Below are 13,843 nucleotides of genomic sequence, written 5' to 3' on the forward strand. Positions count from 1 at the left end.
AGATACTCGGTCCCATTGCTTATCCATTTGCCCAGATATTTGTATTTATCTGTTATCTCTAGCGTGACCTCCTGTATTCTAAGCTCACTACCTTCGTTGTCATTGAAAATCATGACTGCTGATTTTTCCCTACTGAATCTAAAATCTAACCTATCTCCCTCATTACCGCAGATGTCCATTAATCTCTGCAAATCTTCCTTGTTGTTGGCCATTAGCACTATATCATCTGCGTACATTAATGCTGGTAGTGCCTGATCAATAAGTTTTCCTTGTTTGACTAAAGAGAGGTTGAAGCCCAGTCCACTTCCCTCTAATTTCGCCTCTAATCCTTGTAGGTACATCATGAATAATAAAGGTGACAGGGGGCACCCCTGCCTAAGCCCCCGTTTTACCTCTGCAGGCTTGGATACCTGTTTTTCCCACTTTATAACTACCTTGTTACCTTTATAGACACCCTTTAAAAGATTAGTGACTACATGTTCCACGCCTAGTGTGTCCAGTATTCCCCACAATTCTTCTTGAACCACGCTATCGTACGCTCCCTTGATATCCAAAAATGCTAGCCACAGGGGCCTGTGTTCTTTTTCTGCTATTTCGATGCACTGCGTCAGTGAGAACAGATTGTCTTCCAACCTCCTGTGTTTCCGAAACCCATTCTGCAGTTCTCCCAGCACTCCCTCATCCTCTATCCACGCCTGCAGTCTTTCCTTTATAATCTGCATCGCCAGCCTGTAGACCACTGATGTCACTGTTATAGGACGGTAGTTGTTTATGTCAGCTTTGTCCCCCTTTCCTTTATAGATCATGCTCATCCTGCTAAGTTTCCATCCATCGGGAACTTCACCATCGATTATTATTTTACTCACTGCCTCTCTCAGAGCCTGCTTAGACTTCGGACCTAATGTTTTTATCAGCCTAATTGGAATGCCATCTGGGCCTGTTGATGTACTACTAGGAACCCTTTTCTCAGCCCTTTCCCACTCTTGTTGTGAAAATGGAGCCATTGCACCACTTGATTCATCTTTGTCTATTGTGGTGCATAAAGTACTTCTTTGTTGAAATTTTTCTGTCACCCTTGTTCTTATATATTCAATAGCTTCGTCTCCTTCTAGCCTAGCACCTTGGGCTGTAGTTATAAAGTTCTGCTCTAGGCTCGTCTCATTTCTTAGGGAGTTTAGATGGTTCCAAAATTTCGCAGCTGCCTTTCTATCTTTTTTATGTACTTCTGCCAGCCACTGAGCTCCCTTCCTTCTAATCTTTTCATTGATCAGAAGGGATGCATCCCTTCTACAGCCTAGAAAGGTTGCCCATTTTCTTTCCACATCATCTGTCGGTTCACCCCGCTGCTTAGCATGTCTGTGTTCCCTAGAGGCTTCCTGACGTTTTGCTATGGCTCTCTTAACTTTCTCATCCCACCAACTTTTGGGTTTGTGTCTTCTTTTCCGGGGTGACTTGTCACGCGTCTTAGCAAGCTCTATCTCAAAGAGTCTAATTATATTCGTGTATGTCCACACTGTCTTATTATCCTCTGTGATTACTTTCTCAATTTGTTTAGTGGCTATTTCAATTTGCCTTTCTGGATAAAAATTTTCCTGTAGTTGCTCATCTTGTCTTCTTCCCACTTTCACTGCTCTTCCAAAACTTAGCTTGATACGTTTGTGATCGCTACCCAGACTTCTGGAGCCACCTTCATCTATGTGCATTTCCCTGAGCTTATCATACATCCTATGTGACATCAGTGCATAATCTATCGTCGACTGAAGCCTTCCTACCTCCCATGTTATTTGCCCTTCACACTTCTCGGTACTGTTGCAAATGATCAAATCAAGCCTTTCACACATATCCATGATCATTTTGCCGGTCGGGTCGGTATACCCATCTATATCTTCTATGTGCGCATTCATGTCTCCTAGTATAATTATCTCGCACTCTCTTCCTAACTCCTGAATGTCCTTTGATATACACTCTACCATTGCCTGGTTTTCCTCTCTGGCCTTTGCTCCCGTCCACAAGTACACGAAACCAAGGAGTGTCATTTGACCTGCCACTTTCCCTTTTAGCCATAAATGTTCCTTGCACTCCTGCTTGACCCTTTGCCAGTCTGTACTTTTATGAATGAATGCCCCAATACCACCCCCCTTTCTGCTGCCTTCTGTTCTATTACAATACTCCCACGCGTAGTCCGGATTGTTCGGAGGTTGTTCCATGTCCCTGAGATGTGTTTCTACAAAACCGTATACCATCGGCCTCTCTTCCCTTAGCTGTCTCGACTCATCCGCCATATCTCTTGGTTTGCGTTGACCACCGCTCTTTGGAGGTTGCTATCACGCACCGGTACCTCCGGTATCGTGCATATCACTACCTGCACCTTAGGAGAAGTGGCGCGCATGTCATCGACGCCTTTCGCCAGTGTGGCTGCTAGTCCTGCTGCATCTTCATTTAGGACATCGTTTAAACCGCCTGAAATTATCACGAGGTTGCGTCTATCAGCTGTCGTTTTGAGCTTTGCGCTCGCTTGCTTCATGACTGCTTCCAGCTTGCGTCCTGGGAACGCCCCTACTGCAACCCTCTTGTCACCTCTTACCCTCTCTTTGATGGCTTCTGTGCATCGATTTAAATTTGAGTCCCCGGCGATTATCACATGCTGTGACTTTTCCGCTGGAGCGTTCTGCACCTGGGGGCTACTTGCACCTGTGACGCCGGCTCTTTTGTTCCCTTCCTGCCCCACCACTACCTCGCTGAAGCTGGGCCTTGCGACAGTTGAACCGGCTAAACCTGTTTTTTCCAAGCTTGCTTGCTTTTCCTTCTCCACCGTTCTGGTTGCCGGTTCTCTACTGTTCTCTCGGTAGGTCGCTTCTTTGTTCAGCTTCGCTAGCACTTCCTCAGCGGACTTCAGTCTTTCTCCCATTGCCCTCGTTTTTTCTTGCTCTGTCGCCAACGCAGTCTCGAGTTGGGTGATTCTCATCAGCAGTTCACTCTGGGCAACCATCATTTTCTCCATTTTTTCCTCGACTTCACATTGCCTACACTTCGCGTCAGCCTCTTCTCCATCCGCTTCTACGCTTGGGTCCACTTTCAAACCCACTCCACATCCTGAACACTTTACAGTCTTTTTAACCATGCCTTTCTGACACCAATTGTCCCTATACTTGATAATTACTAAACTCGAGCCCTGCACTACGAAAAAAAAAAAAAAAAAGTCCAAGCTCTACTACAAAAATTTGCGTGTTCAATGAACGCGCACTTTCCCAACGGGGTGGCAAAAGAAAAAAAAAACAACAAAAAAATTCAAACACACACACCCGCACTAACTAATAAATACCTGGTGACTGGCCCCCGAAAAAGCCGTATCATAAAATAAGTGCTACGAAGATTTCAACCGCTGCCTTATAATTATAGAGACAAGCTCAAAACATGCAAAAACACTTATCTGCGCAGTCGATCCGGAGCGCTCAAAAAACACGTCCATCCACCTTGACAGCCTGAACGCCTGTGCAAACGTATGCCAGCGCCATCTGGGGGCTTCCTCCCAATGCGTTACGGGCTAGCCGGCGCGTTCATCACACTTTCCTATTCTAACCACTGTACTGAAGCCATGTGTTGGCTTAGCTGCGAACAGCTACAGTAAAGTCTAGATGGCGCTACTTGTGCGCCATTCTGCTCAATGAAAAATGGCGAGTTTTTCGAAATCCTCGAATCTACGTTGACCCAGGAGTTTTATACAAAAAAAAAATATGAAAAAAAGACTATTGGCCTAGATTCGAATAAATATGGTAATGCTTCAAGCACTAACATGGCTTTGTGGAAGAACACTTCAAAAGGAGATATTTTTTGGTGAGTGGATGCCAGAACACTTGCCACGTCGGCTGCCTTGGTTGATTCCCTTTAAACCACTTCCTTCTTATATATATATATTTTTTTTCACATTTTGTGCAATTGCTGAAACAGATACTGACAGTGGTGGCAGACAGCTTCGCTACCAAAAGTACCTGTTGAAGTGATGGAAGTGCTGCTCCAACTGCTCCAAATTGCTCCAAAAAAGAATTGCTGCTCCTAAGTGCAATGTTTGCTAGTAACTGCTTCAAACCTGCTCCAAAATGGTGTCAAACTAAAAAGAATGAAGTTCAACCATGAAATCACCCAGTGAGCCTAAGCGAAATCAAAAGCAAGCTCTATGCACTCTAATCCTAGTATGCTACGTACTCATTGGCGTAAATCCAGAAATATCACGAAGGGTGACACATATCGGGCCATGGTTGCCAATTCATAATTTTAATATGGGTTGTATATTTTTTTATGTAAGAATTAAATCATGCTTTCCAATAAAATTTAAAAAAACGAGTATGGGGTCTGAGCTTGAGCAATTGCATTGTTCTATTCAGTCTCTTTCTTTCGATTTCCACAATTCACACAACTGAGGGCATTTAACACAGGTACGCAGTAAAAAAGATAACGCCTGTTAACTCAATTTAATTGTCACGAGCTCTTGACGTCGACGAAGGGAGCAGACAGTAGGTTGAAGATGGAACTGTTTATTCAGCCAAACTTGTGGCCACGTAAACAGCAAGTCAGATTACAGCAAGACACTGGCACTAATAGCGGCAAGCAGAGCGTTGGCCGTCTATCAACTGACAAGCTGCGAAGCATGTCCGCATTTATACTCTTGCCATCTAACATTCTCGCGTTATTTCTAGCGGCGACTTAGGTTTGAGAATAATCTGAAATGTTTCACGAAGTGGGCGTAATCTTAACAAAACAATCTACTATAATCGTGAACCTTCTGGAACAAGGGGCAGTTTGCGCTAATCATTCCAAATGGGCTTTGTGGCCAAAAACCGAATGAACCATTGGTGTAAATATGAAACGCGCGTGCCAATATCACATGCTAAAGCTAAATCTCGAGGGGGACACTTGCAAGGGCTGTCCTCCCCACTTAGTCTGCTTTACGCCAATGATGTCACTATGATATGGGGGTCTAACGCCCCAAAACCACCATATAATTATGAGAGATGCCGTAGTGAAGGGCTCCGAGAATTTAAACCGCCTGAGGTCCTTTAACGTGAATGATGCCACCATACAGCTTGTATACTAGCATACAGCATGTTTATTAATATATATAAATATTTATTAGATGCTGAAGAGATGTTGTAGACTTCAGAAGTCGTTACGAATATGCATCTGCTTTGAAAACACCAACAGCAACCTAAAGCTATAACATTTTTTTCTGCTCCAAAGACACGTAAGCCTCACCAAAGCACCATTTTTCTGCTCTAGAATCTGCTCCAAAAAGCAAAATGTCACTTGCTTTACTGCTGTTGTTAGGAGCTCATAACATAATAAAAAATGTTGCTTACCATAGCTCGGGAGCAAGATGTGCACCAGAGAAATAATAGTAATTTGAATCACATGAATGACTGTGTGCAGGGTTGTGCCAGCAATCCTCATGACTCGGAAAACCAGGCAGCCCTGCGGAAAGCAGCGGAGGAGCTTCGTCATGCCACCAATGTAGCAGCCAGCAATGCTCTCAAGCGCAAGATCATTGTTCGCCTGGAGGTTAGCGCGCTTTGCAAATGTGATTTACTAGTGTCAAAGCTTGGGTGTGTTTTTTAAATACTGAAGGGAACATAGAGAAAGACTGCGACAAGGAACACACACACACAAAGTGCTGACTTGCAACACTTTATTTATGCTAAGGGAAGGATGGACATTATATGCCACTGACACGCACTGCAACGACAGAAAACGACCAGTAATTTTTACTGAATGTTATACATAGTACAGACATTAATTCACAAAACTTTGTGTTGTGTATGGCGTGTTTATAAATCATATTTTAGATATAAAAGTGCTGTTGAAGGAGTACTGACACACATGTTCTGTCTTGTGGGAAAAAGCCTGTAAGACAAACTGGCTGGTTAACTCCTTAAGGGCTTATAATTCTACATGCAAGTCATTGCTCGTATGTTCAAAACTTTAAAGTCTTTTCTATCATTTCAGTATTCCTATCTTTTCTATCATATCAGTATTTTCTATCTTTTTAGTCTTTTTCTATCATTTCTTTTGCTTGGCACGTGCTTCCACACTTCATAATACAGGAAATACTTTTCATGCACCGATGTCAGTCTCATCATTCTTATTGTTTTTTCCAAAGCGCAGGGCCGGCTTTCGCTTGCACATTCGAGCATGTTCGCGCGGTGAAGTTGGTGATGGTTATGCCCTTTGGTTAATGATCGCTTCTCACGCTTGAAAAGATGCCGGCTGTCTAATTGACTCTTTTTCTTTGCTTTCCAGGGTGGGATTATATCAATGACCACTTTGGTGAGGGCTAGTCAGTTCATATTTGGAGTAGAAAAGTTTGAGCGTGAAAGGAACAAGGATGAGAAAGAAATGAAAACCATGATAAATGCTGACTACCAACTGGATTATTATTCCAAGAAAACCAGCCATTTATGCATTTTGAGATTAAACATGCCCACATCAAACACTCACCTATCACAATCACAATCTTCAGGGGTGTGTGAACTCTCAAATATACAAATACGAATCAAAGTCCGGCTTCTCAAATAGTCTGATTCACGAATCGAACCTGAAGTATCTTGTTTCTTAAATACACTATATAATATGGTGAGCCTAGTTGGTCGACTATATGAGAAACACATTTCAGCTCTACTGTTCAATCATAGTTTAGTGCGCAGGCTTTAAATACACAAAGTTGGAATGCCATAAACCTGAAAGCATGCAGATTGAATCGTCACGACACAAACTAGCTGTGAAACTCAACAAAGACCGAATTTTGTTTGCACCTCTCACACAGGCTACATTATGTCTCACTTCCTACACATACGACTGTTGTAGATACACTTGAGGGAAATTACATTCCTGAGCACAAAACAAAAGTGCGCCTTAGCGGACTGCGAAACCACTTACCATGGCCACCTCAGAATACATCGGCATGCAGTGTTGGTTATGTCGCCTTGATACGCAGCCGACATTCAAGTCACCTCTTGGCCGCAGAGTCAACAAATTTCTCTCCTACTTTCACAAATGGGATAGAGTTGGTGCTTGTTTAACTTCTCGTTTCACATTTTTAGTGTCATCCCGGCGGTCCGCACCCTCTCGAGCACATCGGCAACATGGGCCAAGTGCTCTTTGAAGGTTCGTGAATAAATCACGATGTCGTCGAGGTAGCACATGCAGTATGACCACTTTGCTTCCCCGAGGACGCGGTCCATGAATCTTTGAAACGTCGCAGGAGCATTGCAAAGACCAAAGGGCATACGAGTAAACTCGAACAACCCTCTGTGGGACGTGAACGCAGTTTTACACTGGTCACGGTTACCCATCTGGACCTGTAGGTAACCTTTAGAGGCGTCAAGCGTGGTAAAGTACCGTGCATCACCCAGGTTACCTACGATGGAGTTCATCGTGGGGAGCGGATAGGCATCCTTACGAGTCACTCCATTTAGACGGCGATAGTCGACGCACTGGCGATGACTGCCATCTTTCTTAGGCACTAGCACAATTGGAGACGCCCAGGAGCTAGACGAGCGACGAATAATGCCAGCCGCAAGCATGTCATCTAACAACGCATCGATAATCTGCCTTTTGGCGAGACTGACGGACCTGGGGTTACACTTCAAAGGAAGCGCGTCATCAGTTTCGATCACATGGCTAACAAAATCGGTGCAGCCAGGTTGATCGGTGAAGAGCTCGTCGTACTGACATAACAGTGTCGACAGACGAGCCTTCTGTGCTTCATCCAACTGAGTCGCGCAGGCGACCAAAGGATGTAGTGCCTCTTCGTGTCGTGTCGGTCGATCCACATAGGGGTTTCGAGCCGACGAGCGTGGAATGCCAGGGTACGACCCTGGAGTTGGCGCACGACACGATTCGTGCCGCGCCTCTCGTTCCCAAAGGGGACTGCGAGAGGGCAAATGCGGTGAGCGGGGGCTTGGCCCCGAACTCTGCGCAGGGCACGTTTCCGACGCTTCTGCCGCAAAGGCGACGGTAAGCGCCGGCGGGCTGATGAACGGCTTGAGTTGGCAAAATGGGCCATCACGATAGCCGCCATTCGCAATGTCCACAACGATACCGGTTTTAAGGAGAAAGTCCCGACCGAGAATCACTGGAACATTGAGCCCTGGAAGATGAACAAGACGGCAGCGTCTCATTCGATCTCCCCATCTGACAGTCAACCTTGCAGCGCCTGCCGAATGGGCCACGCCTTTCGCAAGGGTGAATGTCGTTCGGCTGTCCCGCAAGCGCACCGAGTGCTTCTGCAAGTGGGACAACACCTGTTCGCCAAACAACTAGGCGCTAGCGCCCGTGTCCAGCAAAGCCGAAAATTCACGGCCGGCAATGGTGACCGGAATGAACGGCGCGTGCGTATCAGCAAGAAAAGTGCTTGCCCTGCAAGCAGAGGGAAGAAGCAAAGGTTGGGTCGGTCGTGCATTCACGGACGACCCGGAAGCCCATTTCCCTGCCTCGCAGGAGGCCTGGATCCGGTGCATTCCCTTGCTATGTGCCCTCTTTCACGGCAGCGGTAACAGCGCACTCCGTCACGGTCTGTATTCCCAGACGGAGCAGCTTCGAGCTGTCGCGATCGGCTCGCTACGTTATTGTAGGATACGTTTCTGCGAGCCGCACCTCCAACATTACGTTGGGTCGAAAAGCGCTCCTGTATGGAGGTTTCAGGCGGAGCAGCGCAGGCTGCCCGCCTTTCATGCGTAAAAGGGTCAAGAGCGCGATCGCTCAACTCCCACGCGCAGCCGGTTGCAGCCGCAAAGGCGGCGCCGAGAGGCTGTTGCCGTTGGGGAAGGGTCATGGCCCCTCTCCAAGCACAGCGCGGCTCAAGGGCATCGCTGGCTGGCGGCGGCGGGCGATAAGCACGCGCGGCGAGAATGTCGCCTTGGATGCGCTTCGCCTCGGCGGCCAACGCTTCCAAATCACTGAAGCGGCCGCCGCGCAGGTATGCCGAAAAAGTCGGATGTGCCTGCCGTATCACCCGTTCGACGCGTTCCTCGTTCGAGGCTCGGGGCTCAGCGATAGAAATAAGTTCATCCATCGCACGTACATACTCCTGTCAAGACTCATCAGGAGCTTGTGTACGGAGCTCGAGCTCTCGCCGCATCCTACTTTCGTAGTCAGCGGGTAGGAATTCGCGCAAAAAGACCGCACAAAATTCCTCGAGGTTTGCTGCACGGTAACCGGAAAGCCGATACCACCTCGCCGCCGTGTCAGTCAGTGCAGCTGGAACAACACGTTCTAGCACCACCTTATCATCCAAACCCATCGCTCTCTGATAACGTGACAGAGAGTCGAGGTAATCTCGGGCGGTGAGCTGATCACCGTATCCGCTGTAGGTTGGCACAGGCAACATAACAGCGGGGTGACCGCTTTTCGAACCAGTCGAAAGCGTTTGCACAGCTCCCGAGAGTGCTTGGATCATCTGCACGGCGTTTTGCAGCAAAGTCTGCGTCGTCGCACCGGCTTCGTAGGAAACCGTTGGTGCGTTAGCGGCGCGGTCGAGCGAAGACGAGCAGTCGCCCAGCTCGATCAGTTGGGCGGTTTAAACAGACCACCGCCCTGCGCGCCATTCCCAGAGCAAAATAGGCTCCTTGTGGGATTTGCATGTTGTCGAACCAAAGGCGCACTTGGTGCGGCTACCATCGACAATTCAGGCGCCTGCTCAGCATGCGTTCGAAGTGTAGGTTGCACGGCTGATAGCGGGCAAAAGTCGGCGAGGGCCCCGTCAATTCCGCAGGGAACCGACTGCGAGCGCTGTGCTGACGAACTGCCATGCATGCCGAAGGGCGCATTAGCAGTCGGAGGCGCTTGTGTGTAACGTTCGGGTAGGGCAAGAGGCCCATTCCGAAGCGACGCGCCATCTCCAAAGGGAGCGGCTAGGCGCCTCGTGTCGTCACCGCAATAGGGGGTGCCGACACGGACGGGTGCAGAAGGGTTCCCGTCAACAGAGGCAATGGCCTCCGTGTGCAACGCGGCATCCGCTAAAAGGGACAGCGGACAAAAGTCCCGCAAAGCAGCCATGTTGCGACAAGCCCGAATCGCGCAGGCGAACTGACTCGCTAAGAGCAATCAAAAGCTAGAGCTTTTGATACCGCGTTGGGCGCCAGTGTGGTGTACACGTATCCCGAAGGAGTACGGCCACCAGCGTGGGTTCGGTCTTAGCGAGCCGCAGGGCACGCGTTAACCGTCGCCGTGGTGAGAACACGATACTGCTCAAGTCGCAACACTTTATTGTGGCAACACCAAACGCAGTACAGCCCGTTGCAAAAAAGGCGCGGCGGGAAAGCAAATAGGCTTATCCACGCCACGGGCACAAAGTACTACACAGGGTGCCACGAGCACGTCTCCACGGTAAAGGTGATCCACGGAGACACCGGGACAAAGGGCCCGGTTGCTCGAGCGAGGGCAAAGGCGCTCGCGTTGGCTTCGGAGAGAGACGGGTCGGCGTAGCTAGGCCACGCACTAGGACATTGTACTGCCCTTCGGCCGTGCGTACGCAGCGGGGCAACAAAAGGTGAGCGTTCGCCTTGGGCGCGAGGCGCCGTCAGCGAAGTCCGACGAGCCCCCGACTGACGGGAGTCGACGGACGGGAAAGATAGCGTGGCTCACCGTTTGCTGTCCCGGAGAGTATCTGACCGCTCCCGACGCAGCGCGCGAAAACCTCTCGCGAGTCCCCGCGCGCGGCGCCACAGTCAACATCCGCTTCCGGGTGAGGGAGTTAAACATCACTCCGCTCACCCACCACGGCAGACAGCACAGGAGGGCAGACATGTCGGGACATGAGAACGGCAGAAAAGGCGGCAAAGCCCGCGCAAAGGCAGCGGGCTAGCCTCAATTCCCACAAGCGTCATCGACTCCGTCTTAGGAGAGCAGGTGGGACATCTGTCGCGATGGTTTAATCACGGCCGATGACGATGCCGACACTGCAGAACTGTGCATGGATTGGGGCATTGTGAATTTAAGTATGTGGCGAGAGCGATTTAGAGGAATCGGATTGCGAGAACGACGAAACTTTGAAGCCAGTGCCTCATGCAGCTTATGCCACAGACCTCGGTGAACGACCACCCTGATGTTTTAAATGAACTCGAGTCCACCCTTATCGCTTCTGCTCTTCGAAACACGTGCATCACGAACTTTTTGGGGCAAAAAATGTTTGTGTTTTCAGTCGCAACTTTTTTAAAAGCTGTGATTCATTTACTACAAACTTCGGAATATAGCGAAAGGATGCTGCGCCATGCTTAGGTTCGTTATAAGCGGGCTCGACTGCATGTGCACTTCGTTTGGCTGCAGGCTGATCCCAATCTTCTATCTCGCTCCGGTGCAAGATACAGTAGGTAGCAGCTCTCGCCGACAGCGTTTTTTTGTGTGCTCGACATTTGTAGGGACATAGTACTCGGGAGAGACGTCCCGACTATGACCAAAAAATTACTTCATATCGCACTTGGAGGTTGGACAATCGGAACTGAACCACAGTGCATAATGCCTTTCGTTAAGGGAGAGCGCCAGGTTAAAGGAGGGCTAGACAGTGAAGAAACCTATGACCTGCAAGTAATATTTGCCGAGCAATTTGAGCTTGCTGCCAACTCAGAAATCTTGACCGCCAATAACCCCACACACCTAGCGGCTCAGGTCAACATAGACCCTCGTCTAGCACAAGTGCTTGAAAACTTCAGCCCAATTATTAGTGCTATTCCAGGTTGCACTACACGTTTTTAGCACTGCATTGACAATTGCAATAGCCAACCTGTACTTTGCGAGCTTTGCCTTTTCAATGCTAGGAAAAAGGCCATTATGGATAGCTGGATTGCTGATATCCTTGAAAATGAACTTATACGCCCAAGCACCAGCGATTGGACAAGTCCTCCTGTTCTGGTTGAAAAGAAGCCTAGTGCCTTAGCCTTGCAGTCTATTATTGGCCTCTGAATAGCTGTACAAGGGTGCCTGCCTATCCCATCCCAGGACTGACTGGCTCTTAGTGCAGTTGGGTCAAGTGCAATGGCTTTCAAGTTTAGTCCTTTCGAAGGGGTTTTTCTAGATTCCAGTGCATGAGTAGGATATTTTCAAGCTCAAAGAAAAAAAATTGTGCAACTAAAGAAAAAGACATCACAACGAAGGAACACTTAAACAGGTTTGTGCTCTCCATGATTTGTGCTTGGAGACACAAATTGCACTTCTCCATGATTTGAGAACAAGTGCTTCACAGTTATAAGTTGTGGGGATCTGAGGCATTTCGCGGGCATTCGCGGGCATTCTGCCGTATGGACGCTCTCCTTTTCTTTTCCCGTGCTCTGGTAACAACACGTGGCAAAAGATGGCGCCATGCACGGGCGCAGTACGTATTTTCGGGGGCTGCGAGAATCGGTGAGGCTGAGTCACATGTGTGCCGAGAAGGTTCGCTCCTCCGTTGGCCAGCTCCCGGTAAGCACGTGGTTTTCCTTCGTCCCCGTCCCCTTTGGGAATCGCGTGTGCCGCCAAAGGCAATAAAGTGTTTGTGTACTGCTGTTTAATCAAACACTGTCTGTTTTGCTGCACCACGCTAAAAGCTTTGTTGGTTGAGCGCGCGCGGAGCGGTGCGCTCAACCAACAGCAGCATTGAGCAGCAGCATTGAGCAGGCGACGGAGATGCGGCCTTGTGGCTCGCTAAGCCTGAACCCGCGGTAATCATCTGCTAAGGTAAGTAGCGAGGTCAGCACAGAGTAGAGCAGTCGAAGTCACAAAGTAATTCGCACTACATGCTATTTGAGGCTAAAATAGATACGCCTCTGCCACACTTCTCAGCGCGGTTTAAAAAGTAATATTTCTATCCACGCATTTCAAAGGCATCCTCTTCGCAGGTAAACCACTTTTCTGTGAACATTACTATATCAAATAAAATTTTAGCCTGGCTAAAAAAACATTCAATATGATCATACTTATTGCAACTGAAAAAAAGGGACACAATTGCAGGAGTGCTCATACTGAAAGGTCATCCACTTGCATCATTTTTACAGATTTATGCACCATCGTAAACATCATAGGCAAACAAAACACTTTTCATGCAATATATTCCAGCAGACAAAGCAGATTTACCAGCCCGTTCTGGTTATCTCTAACGTGCATAAAAGAATGCACCATGATTGCAAAATCATGGCAAAGCCTATAAGTATCTGCTGCATCAAAACGATTGCCAACATAAGACAATCAGTGCCTTCACAATGCGATAACACTCCCATTTCTTTCACAGTACCCGATAAAAACATCGCAACAAGAAAAACTATTGCCATGTTTGAAGGCCTCTGCATTAACAGCTGAACGAAAACTGTAATTTCATATTCTTCACGGAATGTTTCCACAAAATGTGATACAGAAATAAAAAGGGTTCTATGGTTCACTCGCTGCCGGCGTGTTAGATGTAATTCTGCCAATTTTTTCTCAGCTAAATTTGTTTTAATGTTTATATTAATAAAAATGTGCCACCAGAATTTGTTTCTTTTGTATTGAACGCTTTTAAACTGCACTCGATAGGCACGCAGAGATGTTCATTGAATCTTCTCTAGATCGTGCTCCCACTTTATAAGTGTCTCTGAGCCGTTCGATTCTTTCCTGAAGATGTTCTTTTGCGGCATCATACGTGCTTCCATCCACTTTCCCTCTTTTTTGTTACAGCCATTCCAAGGAGACCTTTTAATGTAGGACATAGGTGCTCATTGACGTAGACAGGCGACGTTGAGCTGTTGCCAAAGTCACTGTTTTTAAGGTGCAGCTTTCTTGCTTTCTAAAGTAGGTCATCTCGCTTCTACGATCTCATGAACTGCACAATAATGGAGCTTGGCTTGTT

The 13,843-nt window shown here is 47.8% G+C and overlaps 1 protein-coding gene across 4 annotated transcripts in view; it reads left to right on the forward strand.

Moving 5' to 3' along the window:
- The window catches only part of rhea (Talin_middle and talin-RS domain-containing protein rhea), a 908,869-nt gene that overhangs the window by 326,907 nt on the left and 568,119 nt on the right, over positions 1 to 13,843 (forward strand). For all 4 annotated transcript variants that reach the window (XM_037423602.2, XM_037423605.2, XM_037423603.2 and 1 more), the window contains exon 24: positions 5,425 to 5,553. In XM_037423602.2, coding sequence (XP_037279499.2) covers positions 5,425 to 5,553 — 129 coding nt within the window. The remainder of the gene's footprint in view (positions 1 to 5,424; positions 5,554 to 13,843) is intronic.

Source organism: Rhipicephalus microplus, chromosome 4 (assembly GCF_043290135.1).
Source record: "Rhipicephalus microplus isolate Deutch F79 chromosome 4, USDA_Rmic, whole genome shotgun sequence".
NCBI classification, from domain to species: domain Eukaryota; kingdom Metazoa; phylum Arthropoda; class Arachnida; order Ixodida; family Ixodidae; genus Rhipicephalus; species Rhipicephalus microplus.